At 50.5% G+C, this 25,458-nt stretch overlaps 1 protein-coding gene across 2 annotated transcripts; it reads right to left on the bottom strand.

Annotated features, from left to right (window-relative positions):
• Positions 1 to 25,284, bottom strand: CDRT4 (CMT1A duplicated region transcript 4). 2 transcript variants are annotated; one of them, XM_040245928.1, is made up of 4 exons: positions 25,046 to 25,284; positions 11,134 to 11,215; positions 5,014 to 5,088; positions 1 to 3,368 (listed from the first exon to the last, which is right to left on the bottom strand). In XM_040245928.1, the coding sequence occupies exons 3-4, from the start codon at positions 5,051 to 5,053 to the stop codon at positions 2,914 to 2,916; spliced, it is 495 nt and encodes a 164-aa protein (XP_040101862.1). In that variant the 5' UTR covers positions 5,054 to 5,088; positions 11,134 to 11,215; positions 25,046 to 25,284; the 3' UTR covers positions 1 to 2,913. The 2 variants fall into 2 exon arrangements, with proteins under 2 accessions (XP_040101862.1, XP_040101863.1); XM_040245929.1 differs by having other exon boundaries at positions 1 to 3,365.
• Positions 25,285 to 25,458: the final 174 nt, after the last annotated feature.

Raw genomic sequence — 25,458 nt, 5'->3', positions numbered from 1 at the left:
TAAACGTCAACTGTTTAAACACCAACTGTGAAATCTGCAAACAGACAAAAACCATATCATGCACGGAAGCCAGAGAATTTGCTCAAAAACAGCTACTCAACGTGTCAGAGGCAGAGGGGTCCTTAGTTACTGAGCAGCACAGAAGGGCTAACAAAAGATACACTCTGGTGTTTCACACATCAACCAGAGTGGGGAGACAAAACAGCTCCCCTGCCAAACAGAACTTTCTAGATGCTGTGGAGATAAAGAGGCAGTGGCTACGGGCTGCAGACTCCCAGGACTCCACATGTGCTGTGAGTCCAGCACCTCCAAAGGAATCTGAGCTCCCCCAGGCCCTCCACTCAGAAGGCGGCTGAGGTTGCACTCGGAAGAATCCGCATTCCTTTCCAAGCCCCGCCCCTGGGCCGACTCCAGGCAGCTGGAAGGCTGCTTGCAGGCCTTGGGAGCACCAGGAAGTCTCCCAGCTTCATGAACAAAGCCAGTCCAGTCCCACCAAGCATCTACTGGGCTCTACAGACCCACAGCTTCGTGTCCACGCCCAGGGCGGGGACCTGCACGTGGGTGCCTTGTGACATCAAGAAGTCTCTCCCCCACTTTTTGTCATTACTCCAGGGCCTCCCAGGATTTTAGCAAGAGTCCTCCACGAGTTTAGAACAAGTTCAGCTCCAGGGCCCCCACCTCCAGTGAGGCATCTGGGCCTGGAGACAAATTTAAGCAACAGCCGCTTTGATACCTCAGGGTCACCCTCCTTCCTCCAGTGACGGAGGCTTCATCACTGATCCAGCTACTCCGTCCATCAGCTGCCTCCCCAGGAGAACCCCTTCCAGGCAGCCCCCTCAGTCCTCAAGCCAACATGGCAAGTCCTTGAAGTGGCTGGACCTATGAACCCAGTTTGGCCTTGAACAGACTCCTCCCTTTCAAAGCAATTAAGAGTTTTTCTTTCTTAAAACAGCCCCAGAAGCCACCGCGTCTGGATTGCAGCCACAAACACAAGCCATTCTCATCACAATGTAAGGTGCTGGTGTGCTTAGCTCCTGCTTGTATGTTATAACAGACTGAGAATTAATCTAAGCAATGTTATCTATAAAACAACCATTCATTTAGAGAGTATATATTTGTAAAAACTGTGAAACAGCTAGAAATTTAAAAAGCAACAGCCACCAAAAATAAAACAAAACACCATGTAACAACTCTACCTTCAAAGCAATGGAAAGAAATCAGCCCAAACCCCTGCAAACACTGACACAATGAAAATCTATAATCCATCACTTCCCAAGTATACTCTAGCTATAAACTCCCATAAAGGGATAGAGAAAAGAAAAATTTTTGTTAGGAATTCATCACTTGCTTCCAAGTCTGTAAATGTTCCATGGACCCAAAAAACAGTCATTCAGATTCACTGTAAATCATATTATTTTTGTAAGAATTCATTCTGGCCAAGAGCTGCGGACCCAGGAATGGATCTGGAACTCCTAACTTGTGCAGCTCTCTACACAGCTCACAGCAGCCAGAGTGCAGCCAAGTGTTTCTGCAGGGCTCCTGGGTGGAGAGGGCACATTCTCAGGGCAGCTTCCACCTTTTCCAACAACTAACTCATTGCATCTTCTGTGTCTCTGTGAGAAGCTGGGTGAGTATTAACCGTTTCACTGACACAAGCACAGACACTTGGGTGAGGCAAAGAAGAGAGATGCAATCAATGAAGCCACGCTCAGTGCAGGAGCCCCAAAGCCGAGACTGGGTGGTCTGCCTGTCACATTGGGTCCCCTCTGTGACTAAACACATAGTGTGTCTGCCTCCAGATGGGACAGCATCGTTTGCTCTGAGGCCAGCTGGGAATAGCCCAAGCATGGGTGGACCGATTTCAGCTGTCTGACAAAGCACAGCTGGGGTTCAGCTGGAGCTGTCTCCCCGCCAGCTCTGCTCCACAAGCCTCAGAGAAGTCCAGGGGACAGAATCCCCCATCTCTCAGCAGCAGACACTTGGATCCCCATAGCCACTTTGTAAGCCCCCGCCCCAAGGAAGAAACCTCCCAATACAGGTTCAGGAACCAAATGGGACAGCAAGGTGGGATCTCTTGGAACCCACTGGGCAGGGACTCAAGCTTAATTCCCTGGCTTTAAGTCCATCCTTTCACACTCTGCTTCGAGATGCAGGGTTTGGGTTGCTGCAAACCACATTTCTATTTCCCTCCCAGTTAGGCTCTGCCTATCAGAAAAGGCAGAGGGGGCGTCAAGACTGGAGGAGGAAGAAGGGACTTGCTCCAGATTTGGTTCCTGCTGGCTTCCTGTCCTCAGCAATATTCATTCACTTGGGCGGTGTCAACTCCTTCCAGAAACATCTGAGTCCCTCTTGGGTTTCCCCAACACTCTTGGAACCAAGCATGGGCATCCATGAGCCAAGAGGCGGGGGTGCCACCCCACAGGGCTATCCTCTGAGCTCAGGACACCAGCGTCTGCTGAGAAGCATTCGTTAGCCCCCCTCAGGAATCAGAGATCAGCCCACCTGCCCATCACCAAGCGTCTAGCTTAATATATTTGCATCTCCCCTGGGTGCATGCCTCAGGCTGCTTCCTGCAGGTGCCTCTCCATCCACGCCCTCTGAACCCTCTTCCTGCCTTTTCAGTGGCCTGCTCTCTGGTGTGGTTTCTGTCTGCTGCCTGGACCAGAACCGATTCATCCTCAGCTGGGTCCTAAGCATCTACACGAGGAACTGGAGCCTGGCATTCCCAGGCCCACTTAATTGCACTGCCAGAGGGAGCGCACCCGCCCACCCGTGGCCCCCATCCCTTGGGGTTGATCTCAGCCAACCTCTGCACCAGCAGGGGCGAGTTCCAACGCAAGGGCCGCCACACAACGTGTGGCAAACGGCGCTTAATTGCCATACAAGCTCGGGGGTCGGCTGCGGGGACTCTGGCTAGAGGCAAAACATTTCTGACGGCCGCCCGGCCGTGTAAGGGAGTGTCCTCATGGTGGGCGCCCGGGCAAAGATGATCTTGTTGTAGCTGGTGGTGGGACTCGCCCTGGAGTCTGAGTGCAGGTGGAGGGGCTCTGGGACCCCCGGGGGCCCCATGGCCGACATGGTGAGGGGACTCCACACAGACAGCATGGTCTCGGACCTCAGGTCCTTGAAGGTGGCAGTGCCCGAGGACTTGGAAGACTTCCTCCTCTTCAGCTGGATGAGGCTGGCTGGCTTGCTCTGCTTGCCCACCCGCCGACTCTCCTCCACCGTTTGCAGGCACTCCAGCTCTCTGGCCTTGCTCTTCTCTATGAGTCTCTTCACCACTGGGGAGGTGTATGTGACATAAGCCGGCCACGGGTTGTGTTTGTCAAGCAGATTCACTGGGAGCCCGATGTTCTCAGTGAGTTCTACTGGCAAAGAGAAACACGGGCACTTTAGAGGCACTCGCAGCAATGGTTCCATTCTTTAGGGGTCAGAGGAATCAGAGTCTGGATTTCTCCCCATCAGGCGTGATAGCCCCTCTACCCCCTGTATTCAGTGGGAATGAAATGGTGGGCTTGAACTCAAATCTAACAGGCTCACACATCCATAAACTTCTCACTCTAGCTGCTGGTCAGAAGTTTTGGATGTTTGAGGTGGCGGGAGCTTTACTGGAAAATCTGTAAAGTTGGGAGACAGAATGACACTCCACAGAGTATATTAATTAAGGAAAACAATTGTCAAGAGTGGGACCTTGGAGTCCAACAGGCTTGGTTTCAAATCTTTGCATACATCAAATTGTTTAACCTATAAACCTGTGTTATTTCACCAGTAAAAATGGTTACCATAAGGCTATAGGAAGGATGAAATAAAGTAATATAAGTCAAGGACTTATAACAGTGCAGCTCAGGAGTTGAAAGCATGGGCTTTGCACTTGGACTATCTGAGTTCAAATTCATTCTCCACCCCCTCTTCTTATCTGTGAATCCCGAGCAAGTCTCTGCCCCTCCTTAACTCCAGCTGCTTTGTGTGTAAAGCAGTGATTAGAAAAAGACCAACCCCAAAGAGCTTTCTTGCGGATTAAAGGAAGCAATATATGTAAAGATTTTATTTAGCACAGTACCTGGCACAGAGTAATCAGTGAACAGCAACGATGAACATCTTGGCTGAGTCTCACTGCCTTTTTCATTTAATCCTTGTTACACCTGATAATGGATGTCATCTCCCTTTAAGAGAGGACAAGCCCAAGGCTGTCCATCCTGCTCAGCTAGCACATGGTGGGTTTGAACTCAAGTCTTACAGGCTCACACATACATAAGCTTTTCACTTTAGCTGCTGGCCAGAAGTTTTAGGTGTCTGGGGTGGGGGGAGCTTTACTGGAAAATCCACCCATTAGTTTGCCAAGCAGCCCATCCCTCTGTGAATACCAAGTCCTTCCAGGTCAGATCTTCTTTCTTTCCTTTGCAGCTTCACTTGGTCCAGAAGAAAGGCCTCCAAATTTCCCTCCCGCAGCGTCTCCTCCCCTATTTCCTCAGGTGTCGCCTACTTGCCCTAATGTTATAGTCCTTTGGTCATTTTGATATGAGTTGGAGAGGCAGGGGACTTAAAAGGTTCAGCCTGAATTCAGTGAAAAGCACTATAACTCAAGAGAAGAGGCAGATTCTAAAGTGATTCCCAGGCTCCCTTGTGGGGAAACAAGAGCTCCTTGGAGATAGGGCCATGAGGAAGAGCATCGTGGAAGGTTCCAGGTCCCAGCAAGGGTGTCACTGTGCCTGGGGGGAGACAGGATGCATGACATCACCTCGCTCTAGAAGAAGAGCATCCAAGCTTCCAGGCACAGACATGACCACCCGTCCTTGCCTGCCCAAAGCAGACGCAAAACTCCAGGGTCCTGTGGGTTAGGGCATCCACTGTACAGGACAAAGATGAAACTACCCAGAGACCTGCCCCTTCTGTCTCTCCAAGCCACCAGATCCTCGCACCAGTGTGACAAGAGCAGCCACCTCAGCGTCTCCCCCGCCCCCACCACCCCCCAACCTCGGCCAGCCCCACCCACTGCGAAGACCTGAGCTTTACCTTCTTCCATCTTCATCTTTCTTGCATCGAGCCTCTCCATGTTTACCGAATTCTTCACAGCAAAGGCCTAGATACCTTTGGAGAAAAACATCTGTAAGCCTGGACTCCCACAGAGAGTCCTGGAAGAAAGCAATGAGCAGCCTCCCTGGGAGCCTGAGCTCAAGGGTCTCTGTCGGCTCAGAGACAAGGAAGAGCCTCTGGGAGCCAGAGAGATGGGCTGAGCCCAGGGCATGCTGGGAGGGCAGGCCAGGTCCAGGCCTCCACCTCCTGACTGCCGGCTTTTGAGGACCCAGTGCGGGGCTGGCTTGGGGGCTACATCAAGGCTGGACTAGGGAAAAGGTGAAGAAAGAAACGCCCCCACTTCAAAACCACGTCTTCTTCTCCACCAGAGCCCAAGTGAGCGCGTCTCTCCCTGGCAGCACCCTTGGCCTGCTATCAGGGGAAGGGGCAGCAGAGATGGGCAGCTGCCTGGAGTCAACCTCAGGCCCGCAGGCAGAGGCTGCAATAAGGCTGCCTTCCTGCCCAACATGACCAATGGTAACTGCAGTCTAGGGACTCTCGAACCTGAGGGTCCATCCGCCTGGAGGGTTGTTAAAACATCCCTGGGCCCAGGTCCAGAGCCACAACTCAAATCTTCAGCAAGGAAGATTGGTGAGCTTTTATTATTAACCACTTAGCGACCTTTTCAGCTCCTCTCTACTTCCAAGCCCCAGAAATGCACATCGGAGAATGGATGACTTTATAGATTCATTCCTTGAGCACTGGGAAGGCCCAGGGAGCATGCCCACTGCATCCTGTCAACACCCAGGGACTAAGAATTTGAGTGGCTCTGAACAAGCTTGAGGGTGAGTCCAGAGCTGTGTCCAGCAGACCCTGCTTTGAGAACCATGGGTCCAGAGCAGTGCCACTTCATGGGAACCCTGGGGGTTGGGGCTGGGAAAACACACCAGCAGGGTCCGCACCAGGGATGCAGGGTCTGCCGCCGGCTCTGGGGGCCTGAGAATGTGCGTGTCGAAGTCACGCCAAGGTGCCGCTGCCAGTGTGAGGACCTACTTTTAGTGGCCCTGTTAGAGGCTGAATGACGATTCTAAATCTTTCAGCTGCAACATACACAAGGCTTGGCTTGTGCAGGCAGGAAACGCCCCTCAGGTGAGCAATTCCAAGACTCTCTGCCCCTTTTCCCTCCCCACTGAGGAGCCACTGGGGAAGGCAGGGAAGAGAGCTCTTGACAGGGCCACCATCAATCCTACTGTAGTTATAAAGTAAATCATTTCCAAGGTCAGAATTTTACTATAACATGCCTCACAGCCAAAAAAAAAAATAAAACAGAAGCAATACTGCCGCAAATTCAATAAAGACTTTTTAAAAATTCCACATCAAAATAAAAATCTTAAAAAAAAATTTTTTTTTAATTAAGGGCTGTGGAGGATTCCCACCACCACCTGCTAATACTGGAATCAGGAAGATTAAAGAACCAGTGTCTCAAAGTGGGGGCTAAGGATGGTGCTTTCATGCAGAACTGGTTCACACTCTGTCCATGGCCACCAGCCACATTCTTATCTCAGGAAACCATCCTGCAAACGGATTTCGTGGGTTCCAGGCAAGACTGATGAATCAGTGGGTACAAATCCACCCCGAACACTCAGATTGTTTGCCCCACAAAAACTGTGAAAATAGTGCTGTATGCACACCCCTGATGGGCAGGACAGTGTCTTAATCCAGTGTTTCCCAAGCTGTGCCCCACAGAATGCAAAAGAAAAAGTGAAAAAAGTGAAAGTGTTAGTCACTCAGTCATGTCCAACTCTTTGCAACCCCAAGGGCTATAGCCTGCCAAGCTCCTGTGTCCATGGGATTTCCCAGCCAAGAATAGGGTTTCTCCAGGCAAGAATATTGGAGTGGTTGCCATGGCCTCCTCCAGGGGCTCTTCCTGACCTAGGGATCGAACCCACATCTCTATGTCTCCTGCATTGGCAGGTGGGTTCTTTACCACTAGGGCCACCTGGGAAGAGCCAAGCCAAATGGAGGGCCCAGTGCTCCCTGGAAAGTAGACCCACTTCCTTCCTTCTGCTTGGCCTGCCCCCTGCTCTGCTTCAGCCTGCAGGCATCTTGTCTTGCTTGCATCTCATCTCCCTCTTCTTCCTGAGCCATCAGAGGAGTTTGTCTGACCCCCTCGACCCCCACCCCCAACTCACCCCCCACGGATGGAGAACCATATTTTTCCCAGCAGGAAGCTGGTGCAGAGTTTCTTTCCACCTCTGCACTTACCCTTCTCAACCTCCGGTCTCCTCCCTGGCCTGCCCGTTTCCTTGTCTGCCTTCTGGTTACTCTGCATTTATTTTGGTCTGAAGAGGAAGCTTCCACTTAGGGCAGAAGTGTCCTGGGAGTCTTATCTCTAAGACGTGAACCAGCCTGGTGCCACGTGGTGTTCCCATGGTGACTTTCATCCTGAGCAGACCCTGGTCTTATAGGCTGAGAACACTCTCTGACACCCCGCACTTCAGACCTAGAGAAGCACTGGGCCCCCCGACAGACTTACCATGAGCCCACCGCTCACTTACCAAGACTCCCTCCACCTCTTCACACTGCCCCATCCCCCCACCCAATACTATGGAGCTGACAGGCTCCAGGGGGCACCCAGGAGATCCTGATATGATACTGGGAAGCCCTGAGAATTCCAGAGCTAAGACAGAGGGGACAGGGGTGGGGAGGGGCAAGCTTGCCTCCCCTGCCCCCTCCCTATGAGACAACTTGCTGGTCACCTTCTCAACCTCAAATACACGCCTACTCCAAGAGAGGAGAAACAAGCCCATTACTGAGCTCTGCTAAAAAGCCTACTTGTGCTCGATGGGCAGCTTTGGTAGCTATCAGCTGGTCATGATCGAGACCACGCCTCTTTCCAGGGCAGGGGATGAGGGGGTGGGCACCACCCTGGGGCAGGAGGCAGGAGCCTCATCGAAGTGCCCATCTTCTGACACAGGCCTGGCATCACTGACTTATCACAGTGGCAGGAGGGAGAAGGGGGACACGCTGCTTCCTGAAGACACTTCTGCACATCCATGTTCTCTAATGACTACACGTGGACTTTGAGGGACAGCAGAAGTGGAAGCAGATTTGAAGTGCCCACTGCCACGCACATCAGTTCATGCATGGGTACAGGTGTTCACCAAATCCATACTGAGCCCCAAACACAGCACTTTTAAGAGGTGTGGGTCCCACTCTCCCCGAGAACCCACAGTGGATTCTCCATGTTCATCTCTTGCTTTCGGGGGGTCGGGGGAAGGGGTCTACCCTTCGCAGTACCAAGGGTCCACAAAGCACATGTGTCTCCCATGCCCATAACACATCAAACACAACTGGCCCGTGTCATCTGAGTCACCAGAAATAAAAGAAGAGAAGTTCCTGCAGAGACCAGAAGCAGTCCTCTCAGCCACTCTGCAGATGGGGGGTCCACTGTCACCACATACCAGGCCTGGAGCTTCGGTTCAAGGAACACCCGGCTCGTTGAGGAGCCAGACCACAATCTTCCCAACTCAACTCAGGTCAGGGTGGGAAAGCATGAAACAGGTTCAAGAAGAGAAGATGGTTGTGCTGAGTCCTGATGGACTGGCGGGTGACGGGCAGTGAGTCCTGAGGAGTTCAAGTCCCGAGTGAAGTGCATCTCTACTCGGTCCCACCTTCCTCTCTGGGTGCAGCTCACACAGGCTGCAGAGTTTCTGCCTATGAACCACGATGCTGAATTGGCAGAATAAACACTTGGCAGACGTGCTGCAGGAAGTAGAACTGAGCCTTGGGTAAAACTACAAATCTAAATTTCATATTTATCTGAGGACTGTTCAATGATAAATAGTAAAATTCCCAATTTAAATGTAATATGAAGACTCATTCAACAAACAGCACCCGTGGCCATACTGTCTAGAGATCAAGGTTCAAATTTTTAAATAAAATTTCCAAAATGAGCTTAACAGGCACAATCAGAGGAACACTGTTCAACCTTTTCCTTCCGTGGAAGTTTTTGGTGGCCGGGTACACTGACAGGCAAGACGGCTAGGAAAGATGAAAAGACAGGCAGCAGGAATCAGCCCTGCCTTCGTACTCAGGAAATCAGACATGAAAGGCGTGAAGCAGTGTGTGCCCAGGGACCTTCTCTCTGCCTGACAGCTGGCTCAGGAGTAAAGGGACCATGAAAACATGTGGCTTCGCAGAGTGTAATCAATCAGAGAGAGGAAGCCCTGCTCCACTGGAACAATGAGAGGACAGACAGGCATCTCCAGGGTGGGCCGCAATCAGCGGGCCCCACCACGCGATTCTACAGTGTTCAAAGCACCAGGAACCCAGGGTTTGCTTTAAAGATGGTGACTTGCTAACAGCTAACATTGATTACCCTTCAAGTCACAGACCTGGAGACCAGAGAGTGAAAGAGGGAAATCAAATTTCATTTCATTCGCAATGAACACTGTGAATTTTCAACCTGGCATGTATTACTTTCATTTCAAATATCTTTAAGAAAAAAATAATAAATATCAAGCAAATCCTAGAAATAATGCTCTCTTTTTCAAAAGTTAATATTTTAGATAATAATTATGAGCAAAATTTTATTTATGTATCCTTACTGCTCCTGCTGCTAAGTAGCATCAGTCGTGTCCGACTCTGTGCGACCCCATAGACAGCAGCCCACCAGGCTCTACTGTCCCTGGGATTCTCCAGGCAAGAACACTGGAGTGGGTTGCCATTTCCTTCTCCTTATATAATATTAATTTGATTTTTTTGCCTGTTTACCTGTATATTTTTCTTAATTGGAAGATTTTTATAAGGCCATGTTTCACCTGATTTTTTTTTAACTTCACTTTAATCATATTAAAAGGATAAAATATGAGGAGGCTTCCCTCATAGCTCAGTTGGTAAAGAATCTGCCTGCAATGCAGGAGGTCCCGGTTCGATTCCTGGGTTGGGAAGATCCCCTGGAGAAGGAAATGGCAACCCATTCCAGTACTCTTGCCTGGAAAATCCCATGGACGGAGGAGCCTGGTAGGCTACAGTCCATGGGGTCACAAGGAGTAGGACATGACTGAGCGACTTCACTTAATCATATTAAAACCCCTATCTTGTTTTTTTCTTAAAAAAAGAAAAAAGGTGATTGCATTTGAGACTCTGCCTGGAAGCAAACAGCTAATGTGGCCACTTTCTTCAGAGGTCAGTTATCCCAACCTACACATAACCTATGGGCTTCCCTGGTTGCACAGTGGTAAAGAATCTGCCTGCCAATGCTGGAGAGAGGGGTTCGATCCCTGGGTCAGAAAGATCCCTTGGAGAAGGAACTGGAAGCCCACCCAGTATTCTTGCCTGGGAAATTCCATGGACAGAGGAGCCTGATGAGTTACACTCCCTAGGGTCTCAAAGAGTCTTATAGGACTGAACAACTACACAGCATATATATACATATACATATACATTTACATGCATACATATACATATAAATCGCTTCAGTGTTCGACTCTTTGCAACCCCATAGACCACCAGGCTCCTCTGTCCACGGGATTCTCCAGACAAGAATACTGGACTGGGTTGCCATGCCCTTCTCCAGGGGATCTTCCCACCCAGGGATCGAACTTGCCTCTCTTATGTCTCCTGCAAAGTGGCGGAGTGAGGGGAGGAGGATATACCACTAGTGCCACCTGGGAAGCCCTGCCCAGAAATGAGCCCAAGACACTGGCTTGAAGCCACCAAGTCCAGGATTCGGGCTTCACTGAAACCCTGTCTCACACAGAAAACCACAGGGCCTGAACAGACTGAACTCCAACCCCGCTTTTCCTCAGAAGCTGCATCTCCCTGTCTGGTCCAACATGCGCTCCGTCTCCTGCATGCCCACCGTACACAGGGATGTCACTGCTACTAGAGGCGGCCCCGGGCAGTCTCCCATCTGCTCTTAGAGGATGGAGTGGTCTTTTCTTCCCTCCAGGACTGTTTTGACTCCTCTTTTGGGAGGCCGATCAGTACCCCCAGGGGCCTTATACCTGCTCTAACCTCTTCTCTCAAGTGTCTTATCTGTGCCTGGTCTACCAGGGCCCTTTGTCCCATTGTGCATGACTTGGTATTGGGGTCTCTCTCCCCAGGTTTGCTCACCTCACTCTGACCGTCTCTGGTTCCTGTTTCTCCAGCGTGCATGCATCTGAAAGTCTCTGGTGTGGCTCATTTCAAGAGGTTTCTGAAAAACACAGAATGAGGAAGGTAAACTGGTAAAATACACTATCATGTAACTACCATGGGTGCTCTAGGGGAAATGGACAGCTGAATATGCAGGAAAACTGTAGCCTGCAGTTAAAAGAGAAAATAGCAAAGATCGAGTACCCAAAGATCAAGAAAGGGGTCTTTGAAATTGGAGAGAAATACTGAGTTACTCATTTTAAATGAATTTTTCTAGGCACCGATATACAAACAGTCCACAGCGACCCATTACCACATAGGAAATATGTGCGGGTCACGTGCCAGGAAGTCCTGAGGTTCTGACAAAAGGAGTTTTTGTTGAGTCAGAAATCCAATTCAACAAGGGTTTTAATGTGTCTCTCCTTGGCACAGTGGAGGGGTGCATGGAGCACTTTTACTCTCCGGGAACGGGCCCTCCACGGTATGTGTTGGGGGGACACCCTCTCCTGACAGAGGCCCGACCTTGCAGACCCACCCTCGTGTAGCCCTGCACGAGAACCAGCTCTCTCCTCGGTGCTCCCACAGTGTTTCTATGATCTAACTGTGTTTGTATTTCAACATCTCAGGGAGGCAACATACGAGAATGTGCCTAGCGGGACAAAGATGCATATGAAACAGTTGTTTGGAGTAAAGTATACAATTAAGGGGCTTCCCTGGTAGCTCAGTTGGTAAAGAATCTGCCTGCAATGCAGGAGACTCCAGTTCGACCCCTGGGTCGGGAAGATTCCCTGAAGAAGGGATAGGCTACCCACTCCAGTATTCGTGGGCCTCCCTGGTGGCTCAGACGGTAAAGAATCTACCTGCAATGTGGGAGACCTGGGTTCAGTCCCTGGGTTGGCAAGATCCCCTGGAGGAGGGCATGGCAACACACTCCAGTACTCTTTCCTGGAGAATCCCCATGGACAGGAGCCTGTCAGACTACAGTCCATGGGGTCACAAAGAGTCACACACGACTGAGAGACTAAGCACAGCACAGCACGTACAATTAAGAGCATGAGGGCAGGACAGGCCGGCTGCTGCCCAGCTGTGTGACCTGCAGTGGGATACTTAAACTTCCTGAGGCTCGATGACCTTGTCTGTAAACTAGGGGCAGTAACAGGATTTCTCTGGCCTTGACAGCTCTGTCGTGAGGTACGTTATGTGAAGCAGGTAGGAGCCCAGGTTGGATCGCCCTCACCCTCCTTGGGTGACTGTCATGCAGGACTGTGACACCCAGGAAGAGGCTGGAGCAGGGGGAGATGACAGGATGGGCTATGGGAGGGGGACACACTTCTGTCCCCAAGTCTCACCCATCCCCCACATCAATGCCACTCTTCAGATCCCAGCAGCCCTGCTTATATCGTCTGCTTGCAGAAAGGACACCCTCTGGAGGTGACCCAAGCCCAGCAGGTCTGAGGCATCCCAGTCAATCTGCAGCCACTCGAGTCCAAATGTACAGATATATGCACGGCCCTGACCCCCAAGGTGAAGGGGGTGTGTCTATGACCTACACACACACATGTGCACATGCACACATGCACACACATGCCCCGTGCAACTCCCCAATGTCCCCAGGCATGCCTCTGGACAACCCTCAGTTTCAACACCCCTGGTCCCAGCTGACCCCATTTCTCTTCTCCTCAGGCCACTGCAGCTCCAGCCTGCAATGACTTCATGAGCAAACCGGGCCAAAAAGTCTCGCCAGATTCCTGCTGGAAACAATCTGGAGACTTGGGTATGTGAGCAGCTTAAAGGGGACGTGGGCTGGAGGAGAGTTCTGAGACCCAGCTCTGCATCTTAGGTCCAGTCTTGAGCAGGTTACTCGGTCCTTCCAAATTTCAGTTTCTCCGTGAGAAACACCCTGTCCCACAGATGTTACTCCAATCCAGTTGATTCAGGGAGAAGGATGTCATGATCAGTAAGTTCTAAACTATCTGCTTTTGTAGAGATCAGGAAGCCTGAACTAATGGCATGAACATACCTCTCTGATGTGTGACTGGGGCGTGTGTGGGTAGCAAGATAATGCCGTAACATGGGCACCCAAGACAAGAACTAGATGAATTCCAGAGAGGGCAGAGTGTGGAGGTGGGACGAGAGGAGAGAGTGGAGGGCAAGTGTAACCAGTTCAGGAGCTCAGAATCACCAGCCCCCGGGTGGTCTTCAGAACATTGTGTCTTACTCTCTGGTGACCGTAAAACTCGTTTATCTCTGCCCCTCACAGCCACAGGCTTATCAGAACCACTGGGGTGCCAGGGCCCACAGGCTGAACAGACTGAACAGAACTGGGCCCAGAAGGCTTGGCAGGCTGCCTCCCAGAAGGCCCCCAAATATCCTTTGCCGAGCACGCACGTCCTCTGAAACCCAGCCCCGCCACACACATCTAATGTCTCCTTTCTAACAGATAGAATGTGATCAAAGTGATGGGACATTACATGGCAATTAGGTTACACAGAAACCTTGGCTTCCTTTTCGAACTCACTCTCTGTCTCTGTCTTGTCTGTCTCTCTTTGTCTCTGTACGTCAGAGGGGAACCCTATTATAAGCCACCCTAGGGGAAAGCTAATGGCCAGGGACATTTCTAGCCAGCAAGGAACTGAGGCCCTGAGTTTCACAACCTGTGAGGAACTTGATCTTGCCAATAACCATGCGAGTGAGCTTGGGCAGGGACCCTCCCCAGTTAGCCTCTCAGGTGGGACCACAGCCCCAGCCAAAACCACAACTGTCCCCCACAGAGAGGCCTGGAGACAGAGGCAGTTAAGTCCCACTCAGATTCTCAACCCATGGAGACTGGGCGGTACATGTGTGTTTTAAGAAACTAAATTCGGGGTTATTTGTTACACAGCAAGAAGTAACTGATACAAGGCCCACATCAGACTTCCCAAGGAAGGATCCTACTCCTGATACTGAACAGAGACGTGGACTCTGCCAGCCATGGGGGTAATTCCCCTACACAGTTCCTCCTTCCACCCTGCTCCCATCTCTGGGGAACAATGCAACTCCTGCTACAAGGGAGCATGTGTACATAAATAATTCATGGCTATCAAACACCACAGAAATGAGGCCATCGTCTAACAAAGCCAGTTTGGACAAGGCCATCTTGATGCTGTGGACACACTGCTGTGGCTGGAGGGGTCAAGGCAGAGAGGGGACAGGGAAGGGTGGGAAGGGGTGGAGGTCGGGCTCAGAGATGATGCCAGGATGCTTTCTTCACATGTTCCTTGAGAGGTTCAGAAAGCTGTAGCTTTAGTGGTTTAAGACCAAGTAAAAATGACTTTGCATCAAAATGGCTTTGTGAAAGCAGCCAGATTATAAAGTCAAGTTCTATCATGCAATTATTTTACCCATCCACCCCTTCTACTACATAAATGCTGTTTGGGCTCTGGATCTGGGTGGCTGGCCAGCCACCTTTCTCTCCTGCTGTGTGTGCATGAGCGCATGTGTGCACTCGTGCACACGCATACACACACAAACCATGAAAGGGATTCAGGAGTAGGTTTTCAGGGTCTGAGAGCACAGGATAAGAAAACTGGGGGTTTCAAGGCCACCATCTACCCCCTGCCTGATGTGGATCTAGGCTGTTCCTATCCAAAAGGCTGAAGGGCACCTGCCCCCAAGGCTGAGGCTTCACCCAGGACCCCACAGAGAGCAAATCATCCCCGAGAAAAAACCAGGAACCAGGTTATTGTGTTCAAAGGGAAGGGTGCCTTTATCTTTGAATTGATCCCACTGGTTTCCCAAAGGTCTCTATATCGTTAATAAAGAGAAGAGGGTCTCTGTGGCCACGTTGTGTGATCATCCTGCTAAAGGACATCCTGTTAAAGGACAGTAACAGTCACAGATCATCACAGGCACCAACCAGCATGGTTCTGAGACCCAACCAGCTATGTTGGGGTCTTTCTGACCCAACAGTCTAGCCCTCATGTTACTAGATTTCTCTGTGAAGATAGGGTTTTTTTTTTTCCCTCTCTCTCTCTCTCCAGCTCTGACCTCCTCCCCACACAGCAGCCCAGGACCCAGGATGCACGCCAGCTTCCCAGCACCCCACCAAATGAGTTCCATGTGAGCCCAACTTCTGAGTTTATTGCAACCAAGAAAGCACAGCAAGCCCTGAGCTTCAGCACTCAGCCCCCTTTCTGCCCGGTTCCAGAAGAGAAAGCACACTTTGCCCTCTAGGGTGGGAAATGTGAAAGGCAGGGTGCAGAGCCAGGGCGAGCCCCCACCACCACCACCACCACCAAACAGCCAGCAGTCTTTCCATCCACCCATGGAAATTCTCGACGCACGAGGTACAGGAACCGACCCTGCGTTCCCACCCTTGCCAACTGCCGTAAACCTGTTTCTCTCCCGTTGGAGTTTCTCTCCCGCTGGAGCCAGAAATCTGGAAGAATTTAATGCCCAGTCGGTTCAGACAGAGGAAAACATTGTTCGGAATAAACACTGGGATCCCTCCCTCAGCATCTAGGAATGTGGAGCCGGCGGGGTGGAGATCAGCAGCTTCTCAGCGCGGCCCTCCTGGGCCATGGCTGGAGGGCCGGCCGGGGCTGCGGTCCAGCCCAGAGCCCAGGCCTGGGGCTTTCCCCTTCCCTCCCTCGATCCTGGCCTTGGCTCCAGAAACCCTATTTCTGGGCAGGACCCAGCCCACCTGCAGAGGCCGTGCTTCCCTGTCCTTAGGAGGGGCCAGAAGAGGCAAAGGGACCCAGAGGGGCTCATAGGCTCTGTCTGGGACTTTCCAGTTCCTTCGACTGCACCGCTCATGAAAGAGTGGCTTCTCCTGGAGGAAGAAAGGAGGCTCTGTGTATGCAGCGGGGACGCAGCACCTGCAACCAGGATCCACAAGTGCTGGGCTCGCTGTGACCGCCAGCATCTACCTGGCTTTGTAGGAGCCGTGGGCCTGGCCCCACCCCGTGTTCTCTGGCTCTGGGGTGGGGAGACGAGGGGCTGACTTTTCCTGGGGCTACGTGGTGGTCCCAGGAAGGTGTCTGTGGGTCATGGCATCCCTCTGCCTAAAGTGCCCCTGCCAACAGGTAGGCCTGACTGGAACTGTTGACAGTTTCTGACAGTCACAGTTCAGGAGGAACCCTGCAAGTCAGGAAGGCTTCAAGATGATGCAGACAGAACCTGAGGACAGCTGCTTTGCCCCAGGACCTCCAGCGGGGCTGCCAGGCAGTTTAGGGGCAGCAACAGAGCTGCACGGCCACCTTGTGGGCCCTGACCCTCACCACGGCTCTCACCCCATCCTCAGCCCCAAAGGATGCACAGAGGGCATATTTAAGTGGACTTATTGATGCCTCCCACTGGGCTTCCCAGGTGGCACTAGTGGTAAAGAAACCGCCTACCAATTCAGGAGACTTAAGAGACTCAGGTTCGATCCCTGGGTCGGGAAGATCCCTTGGAGGAGGGCATGGCAACCAGTATTCTTTCCTAGAAAATCCCACGGACAGAGGAGTATGGCATACAGTCCATAGGGTCGCCAAGGGTTGGACATGCACACATTGATGACTCCCACTGGCACTTCCCTGCTCTCAGCGAGTGTATGACCCGGACCAGAGGTCACCAAGGTGGTCGGGGGACCAGCCTCAGCATCACCTGGCTGCTTGCTCGCAATGCTTTCCCTCCGGTCCGCCTGGGCCTGCTGCATCGAAAATTCTGGCATGGGGCCGGGACCTGAGTTCAACAAGCCTGCAAGGTGATGCTGGTTCACAGGAGAGCTGTCCTCTGCCATCTCCCCACCGGATAGCAGAGAAAGGCTGAGAGGTTCATGTTGGCTTCCAGGAAGTCACAGAAATGGTGTGTGAATGTCGCCTGGACTAAGAACTGCTGTGCCAAACTCTGGTGTCAGTGGAAATTTTTGACTCCAGCTTCAGAAACACTTTTTCCACCTCAGTGTGGTCACCCTTGACGGGTGGTTTCTAAAACTTTACTTTGAAGCCAAGGGGCAGGCAAGAAAACGACGAGATTTCTTGGCTCTTGCAGCAGCTGCCGGCCCTGGGCGCGTCACAGCTCTGCTTGGAGGCCCTGCTGTTGCCACGGCTCCCTCCTCATCTAGTGCTTCAAAGGGCGACGAGGAGAGGATACAGCCAGACTCTCTGACTGAGCGGACTTGTAAAGAAAAGTACTGACTGAGGAAGTAAAATCTCATTTGTCCCTTTGGCAAATGATGCTGAATATTCATTGTAAGGACTGATGCTGAAGCCGAAGCTCTAATACTTTGACCACCTGATGCAAAGAGCCCATTCATTGGAAAAGACCCTGATGCTGGAAAAGATTGAAGGCAGGATGAGGAAAGGGGTGACAGAGAATGAGATGGTTGGATGGCATCATCAACTCAATGGACATGAGTTTGAGCAAACTCTGGGAGATGGTAAAGGACAGGGAAGCCTGGCATGCTGCAGTTCATGGGGTTGCAAAGAGTCAGACACAGCTGAGCAACTGACCAACTGCATGTCACCAAACTCCATCTGTTCCATTTGGCTGTTCCTGAACTGTATCCTCCACAATAACCTGGTGAACATTTCCTGTAAAGTAACAGTAAAGCATTTCCTGAGTTCTGTGAGTTATTCTAGCAAATGAGCAAATCTAAGGAAGGGGTGATGGGAACCCCCAAATTTATAGCCAGTGAGAAGTAGAGGAGGCCTTTGGGACTTGAACTGAAATGGGGGCAGTCTTGTGAGACTGAGCCCTCTATCTGACGCCCTCCGGGTAGACAGAAGCTGAATTGAATTCACGTGTGGGCACCCAGCTGGTGGTGGAGGAGGGGAGAATCAGCTGGTGTCAGAAGCTACACATTTGGTGTCACAAAGAAGATGTCACAGACATGGACGTGTGAAGGCCACAGAGGCATCAAGAAACTCAAGGACCAAATGAATCCATTGACATTGACCCTAGGAGTGTGTATGAGGGTGATTCCATAAAATGATGGGGGTGAAAGCCAGAACTGGGAGAGCTACAGAGTGCGTGGGGAAGGCGGATGTGGGGACAGGGATGGAAATAATGTAAATGGTAGGGCCAGCACTGCCACCAGAGGGACACACTTCACGCCATTCATTCCTTACCACTGTCCACCTATGACATGGTGTCCCCATTCTGTAAAGGGAGTAATGAGCCTCAGAAACACCAAGCAACTGTCTCAAAGCCCTGCAGTTGGCAAATGCTGAGGTTAGAATTCAAAAGCAAGTCAATTTGATTCTAAAACCTGCTTGTAACTAGCAGACAGGTGCCCCTTGGAGCTATGGGTGCTGAATCCGCATATATGGGACCAACTGTAAGGGAGCATCATCTTTTAGGACTTGAAATAAGATCAACTGGAATTCCATCACTTCCACTAGCTTTGTTCGTAGCGATGCTTCCTAAGGCCCACTCGACTTCACATTCCAGGATGTCTGGCTCTAGGTGGGTGATCACCTTGGGTCCTGGAACAATCACCCAAGGACACAGAGGGAAGACTCTGACTATATCTGTAGATACCCAAGTGAATCTACAAATAAACTATTAGAATTATCGAGTTTAGCAAGCTTGTTGGAGGGAAAGACAACATACTACTAAATACCAGCCAGAAATAAATGTCTGCAACGTTACTATTTACAATTACTTCAAAAATGCCAAAGTCAGTAAATAAATCCAACAAAAGATGTGCAAGTCCTCTCTGCAGAAAATTATACATTATTTAAAAAAACATGTTTCAGTTCAATTCAGTCACATCTGACTCTTTGTGACCCCCTGGACCACAGCACGCCAGGCCTCCTTGTCCATCACCAGCTCCCAAAGTTTACCCAAACTCATGTCCACCGAGTCAGTGATGTCATCCAACGATCTCATCCTCTGTGGTCCCTTTCTCCTCCTGACTTCAATCTTTCCCACCATCAGGGTCTTTTCAAATGAGTCACTTCTTCGCATCACGTGGCCAAAGTATTGGAGTTTCAGCTTCAACATCAGTCCTTCCAATGAACAGCCAGGACTGATCTCCTTTAGGATGGACTGGTTGGATCTCTTTGCAGTCCAAGGAACTCTCAAGAGTCTTCTCCAACACCACAGTTCAAAAGCATCGATTCTTCGGGGCTCGGCTTTCTTTATAGTCCAGCTCTCACATCCATACATGACTACTGGATAAACCATAGCCTTGACTAGACAGACCTTTGTTGGCAAAGTAATGTCTCTGCTTTTTAATATGCTGTCTAGGCTGGTCATAACTTTCCTTCCAAGGAGTAAGTGTCTTTTAATTTCATGGCTGCAATCACCATCTGCAGTGATTTTGGAGCCCCCAAAAATAAAGTCAGCCACTGTTTCCACTGTTTCCCCATCTATTTGCCAGGAAGTGATGGGACCAGATGCCATGATCTTAGTTTTCTGAATGTTGAAATTTAAGCCAACTTTTTCACTCTCCTTTTCTCTTTCATCAAGAGGCTCTTTAGTTCTTCGTTACCTTCTGCCATAATGATGGTGTCATCTGCATATATGAGGTTATTGATATTTCTCCTGGCAATTTTGATTCCAGGTTTTGCTTCATCCAGCCCAGCATTTTTCATGATGTACTCTGCATATAAGTTAAATAAGCAGGGTGACAATATACAGCCTTGACGTACTCCTTTTCCTATTTGGAACCAGTCTGTTGTTCCATGTCCAGTTCTAACTGTTGCTTTCTGACCTGCAAACAGATTTCTCAAGAGGCAGGTCAGGTGGTCTGGTATTCCCATCTCTTTCAGAATTTTCCACAGTTGATTGTGATCCACACAGTCAAAGGCTTTGGCATAGTCAATAAAGCAGAAATAGATGTTTTTCTGGAATTCTCTTGCTTTTAAATGACCCAGCAGATGTTGGCAATTTGAGGTCTGGTTCCTCTGCCTTTTCTAAAACCAGCTTGAACATGTGGAAGTTCACGGTTCAAGTACTATTAAAGCCTGGCTTGGAGAATTTTGAGCATTGCTTTGCTAGTGTGTGAGATGAATGCAATTGTGCAGTAGTTTGAGCATTCTTTGGCATTGCCTTTCTTTGGGATAGGAATGAAAACTGACCTATTCCAGTCCTATGGCCACTGCTGAGTTTTCCAGATTTGCTGACATATTGAGTACAGCACTTTCACAGCATCATCTTTTAGGACTTGAAATAAGATCAACTGGAATTCCATCACTTCCACTAGCTTTGTTCGTAGCGATGCTTCCTAAGGCCCACTCGACTTCACATTCCAGGATGTCTGGCTCTAGGTGGGTGATCACACCATTGTGATTATCTGGGTCATGAAGATCTTTTTTGTATAATTCTTCTGTGTATTCTTGCCACCTCTTCTTAATATCTTCTGCTTCTGTTAGCTCCATACCATTTCTGTGCTTTATTGAGCCCATCTTTGCATGCAATGTTCCCTTGGTATCTCTAATTTTCTTAAAGAGATCTGTAGTCTTTCCCATTCTATTGTTTTCCTCTATTTCTTTGCATTGATCACTGAGGAAGGCTTTCTTATCTCTCCCTGCTATTCTTTGGAACTCTGCTTCAAATGGATATACCTTTCCTTTTCTCCTTTGCTTTTCGCTTCTCTTCTTTTCACAGCTATTTCTAAGGCCTCCTCAGACAGCCATTTTGCTTTTTTGCATTTCTTTTTCTTGGGGATGGTCTTGATTCCTGTCTCCTGTACAATGTCACAAACCTCTGTCCATAGTTCATCAGGCACTCTATCAGATCTAATCCCTTAAATCTATTTCTCACTTCGCTGTATAATCAAAAGGGATTTGATTTAGGTTATACCTGAATGGTCTAGTGGTTTTCCATACTTTCTTCAATTTAAGTCTGAATTTGGAAATAAGGAGTTCATGATCTGAGCCATAGACAGCTTCAGTTTTGTTTTTGCTGACTGTATAGAGCTTCTCCATCTTTGGCTGCAAAAAATATAATCAATCTGATTTCAGTATTGGTCATCTGGTGATGTCCATGTGTAGAGTCTTCTCTTGTGTTGTTGGAAGAGGGTGTTTGCTATAACCAGTGTGTTCTCTTGGCAAAACTCTATTAGCCTTTGCCCTACTTCATTCTGTACTCCAAGGCAAAATTTGCCAGTTACTCCAGGTGTTTCTTAACTTCCTACTTTTGCATTCCAGGCCCCTATAATGAAAAGGACATCTTTGGGGGGTGTTAGTTTAGAAGTCTGAATAAATGGAAAAAATGCCATGTTCACTGTAAAAATATCAGTTCTCCTACATTGGGCTGTAGATTCAATGTAACCTCAACCAAGTTGAAAGTATCTATAGAAACTCACAAGCTGATTGTAAAGTGTATTAATGTAAAGGGCTTCCCAGGTGGTGCTAGTGGTAAAGAACCCACCTGTAAATGCAGGAGCCTCAAGAGATGTAGGTTCAGTCTCTTGGTTGGGAAGTTCCTGTGAGGAAGGCATGGCAACCCAGTCCAGTATTTTTGTCTGGAGAATCCCATGGACAGAGGAGCCTGGCAGGTTGCAGTCTATGGGGTCACAAAGAGTCCATGACTGAAGCAACTCAGCAGACCACATATTAATGTAAAATGTTTTAAGGATGTAAGGATGGCAGGGGCCAGAAAAGGGAGCAGAGAGTGTGGGCAGGAATGGACCAAAACTTGGAAGTGAAAAGAGAGATGAGAGACTGTAGAGACGAGTCGGGGGACCCTTACATCCCTCACTGTCAGCACAGCTGTAGGGCCACCAGTTGGAGGTGCATCTAGATATGGAGAGGGGATTCTCTTTAGCATCAGAGAGGAGACTTGATTTGAAGAAGTTGGGAAGAAGAAAAAAAAGATCAGATGTGGTGGAAAAACCAGTGGGCTACAGAGTCAGGCAGGGTCAGAGTCTCGATGAGCAAGAGTGAAATGCTGGTTCCAGGGTGGCTGGAGAACAGTACAGGCTGGAGAACAGTACAGGCTGGAGACATCCTGCCGGTGGCCCCTCCAAGAAGCCCTGGCTGACAGCCTATGACTATGATTAGCTAATTGGCTTCTGTCTCTCTGCAACCAAAAGTCAAGAGTCTAAAAACCAGAACAAAGTCATTCTCTGGCATGTTCCTAAAAACTTTAAGAATTACAACGGTGAAATAAATATTTGTTAGAAATAAACAATGAAAAGTGAAAATCAAAATGGGCCAAGCATTTCCCAGGCTGCTGGCCTGACCTGCTGCACATTCCTGATGCCTAACCTAGACCAGACACTCGCTTGTTGTTGTTCAGTCGCTCAGTCAAGTCTGACTCTTTGTGACCCCGTGGACTGCAGCACGTCAGGACTCCCTGTCCTTCAGAATCCCCCAGAGCTTGCTCAAATTCATCATTGAGTCAGTGATGCCATCCAACCATCTCATCCTCTGTTGCCCCCGTCTCCTCTTGCCCTCAATCTTTCCCAGCATCAAGGTCATTTCCAATGAGTTGGCTTTTCACATCAGGTGGCCAATGTATTGGAGCTTCAGCTTCAGCATCAGTCCTTCCAAAGGCTATTCAGGGTTGATTTCCTTTAGGATGGACTTGTTTGATCTCCTTGCAGTCCAAGGGACTCTCAAGAGTCTTCTCGTGAGCATCCCTCACAGCAACTTGGCCAACCTTTCCTTCCTCTGTTGATTTCCGGGCATTTTCCCTGCAGCACCAGCCTCCAGGAGCTGTGGAAGCGGCTTCCCGTCTTCCCTCTGAAACGCCCGGTCATCAGCCCCTCCTCAGAGCCTGCCTGCCCACACACCCGCCTGTCCCATCCCCGAGACCTGGTAGCCTGAGGAAAACGGGAACTGGGAGGAGAAGGTCCTGAGGTCCTGGGGAAGAAGCAGGGGCCAGGAGTTGGTGGCAGAGCCAGAACTGGCACGTGGACTGGCTGAGGTCCGGACAGTGAAGGGCCGTGTCAAGAGTGGGCAAAGTGACAGGAGGTCAAACAGGCAACGGAGTCAGAGTTCCCAGAGGGGCTGGGAACCCAATGCGCTACACTCGCCCAGAGCGCGAACACTGGGGTCAGAGGGTGCTGGGTTTCTGTCCTAGTTCTGTTGTTTGCCAGCTGTGTGACTTTGGGCAAATTACCAACCTCGCTTGGCCTCATTTTTCTCCAGTGAAGAGAGGGTGGGGTGGGGGTGGGGCAGGGGTGAGGGTAAGGGTGGCAGAGGGGTGAAGACCCATGGGCCAGGCAAGCCCTCAGGCGCCGGAGGCTGATACGTCTTTGTCCCAGGAGATGCTGAGCCTGTTAAAGGCAGAGACCAGCTCCCGGCCTGGGCATGGTGTTCGGCATCTTCTCTCTGCGCCCTTTGCTGGTCACCGCTCACTGGGGACATCGATAGCATGGATGCTGGGGGTGCGAGCAACTGGGCACATGGCGACTGGCCCGAGTCAGACTGCAGCAGTGCTGACATCCACTGTCCACGCTCGGCCCCTTTCACTCACCCCGCCCTCTGGCCTCACTCCTCTCCCCAATCACCAGCATTTTCCAAATGTCCCTCCCTCTCTGCTTCAAACATTCCCAAGTCTCCCCTCCTCTAGAAAATTCTTCCCTTGACCCCAAGCTTCCCTGACTTCTATTTTCCTCCTTTTTCTGCCAAAACTCCCCAGGGAGTGGCCTGTACCAGCTGCTATTCCTTCCTCACTCCCTCAGGCCCAGCTGCCTGGCACCCATCCACCAAGCCCCACAGCCCCACTGACAGCCTGACGGGGAAGGACAGGGAGCACGGCCATGGAGGGGCTCGAAAGTGCAGGGGTTGGGCCCATGTGCACACACACACATACACAGATGCACACAAAAACACAAGCACAGACACAAATGCACATAGGAACACAGACATACACAAATGCACATGAACATGTACACACAGGCACACACAGAAATACAGACATGCACACACAGACACACACAAGTACATAGAGGCAACAAATGCACACACAGACACAAACACATACAGACATGCACGTGTGCGTGCTCAGCCGTGTCCATGGGAGACTGGAGTCCACCAGACGCACACAAGTACACAGAGGCAACAGAAATCCACACACAAACACAAACATATGTGTATGCTCAGTCATGTCTGATTCTTTCGACCCCATGGACTATCGTCCACCAGGCTCCTCTGTCCATGGAGTTCTCCAGGCAAGAATACTGGATCAGGTTGCCATTTCCTCTTCCAGGGAGTTTTCCCAACCCAGAGATCAAACTCACATCTCCTGAGTCTCCTGTATTGGCAAGTGGAGTCTTTACCACTGAGCCACCAGGAAAGCCCCCAACACACACACAAGCACATATATACACATGCCCACACAGACACAAGGACACACACACAATAACCCATTCCGATACAGCAACCAAGGGCCCCCGCTCTGACTAGGGGAGGAGGAGGGATCCCAGGGCTCCAGACCCCTCGTGGCAGCACCAGGAGGGCAAAGAGAAGACACCGGAATGGCTGCCTTACATTCCAACCCAGGCCATGTGGGCCTGACCATTCATTACTGGGGAAGAAGCGTCCCTGTACTCTACACAGGTCCCAGCTGGGAGCACTCAGAAGACACCCCAAACTAACTCAGCCAAAAAGGAAGGAGGGAAGTGCTGGTTGGAGGCCTGAAGGAAGACTGTGACCTTGGAACGCAGCGGGTGAAGTGGACAGGACCGGCTCCCTGACCCCAGGCTGGCCAGTGACCCTCTCCCGGACACGGGGCAGTCTGAACTGAACCCAGGACTCTAGCCCCCTCATCCTTGCCCTTCCCCTCCCTTCCTGCTTCTCCCACAGCAGCTCCTCAGACCTCGAGCACATGCAAATCCGCAGCTGCTGGCACAGACAAGGTGGCCTCTGGGGGCCTGGGTTTGAGCCCAGCCCCCCTGCCTCTTCCCCTCCCCCATCCACACTGTGTCCACGCTGATCAGAATGCTTATGGACTGCTGTGTTCACGTACTCACCCTTTTTCCGCCTGTTCTTTGTTATTCTTCAATAAGCAACTGGAATATTCATCATCACTTTTTCTAAAATCTGCTGTCTGTGTGGCTGTCACGACCTTCTCCCCTCCGGGTTCCTATAGGTCCTTAACCGTCAAGGCCTCCCCAGTCCCGGTGTAGCATGTCCTGGGTGCTGAGCTCCTGGTGGGTGGGGAGGGAATCCTATAGGAGCCTCGTCCCCAACCCCTAGGGAGGAAGCAGGTGTATTTCGTGTGTTTGTTTTGGTTTCTTTGCTGTTCAAATAGACTTGTTGCCCTGGCTGCCTTGTGGAGTCACCTGACCATTTTAAAAGACAGGCCTAAGTTCCTGCAAAGTTAATCCAGACCTCAGTAGAGTTAGAGTCCAGGGGTGGACGGCAGGGAAGGAGGAAGACCGAG

Source organism: Oryx dammah, unplaced genomic scaffold, assembly GCF_014754425.2.
Source record: "Oryx dammah isolate SB20612 unplaced genomic scaffold, SCBI_Odam_1.1 HiC_scaffold_8, whole genome shotgun sequence".
NCBI lineage: Eukaryota > Metazoa > Chordata > Mammalia > Artiodactyla > Bovidae > Oryx > Oryx dammah.
The sequence above is the reverse complement of the archived record's forward strand: the minus strand, read 5'-3'. Positions and strand labels throughout refer to the sequence as shown.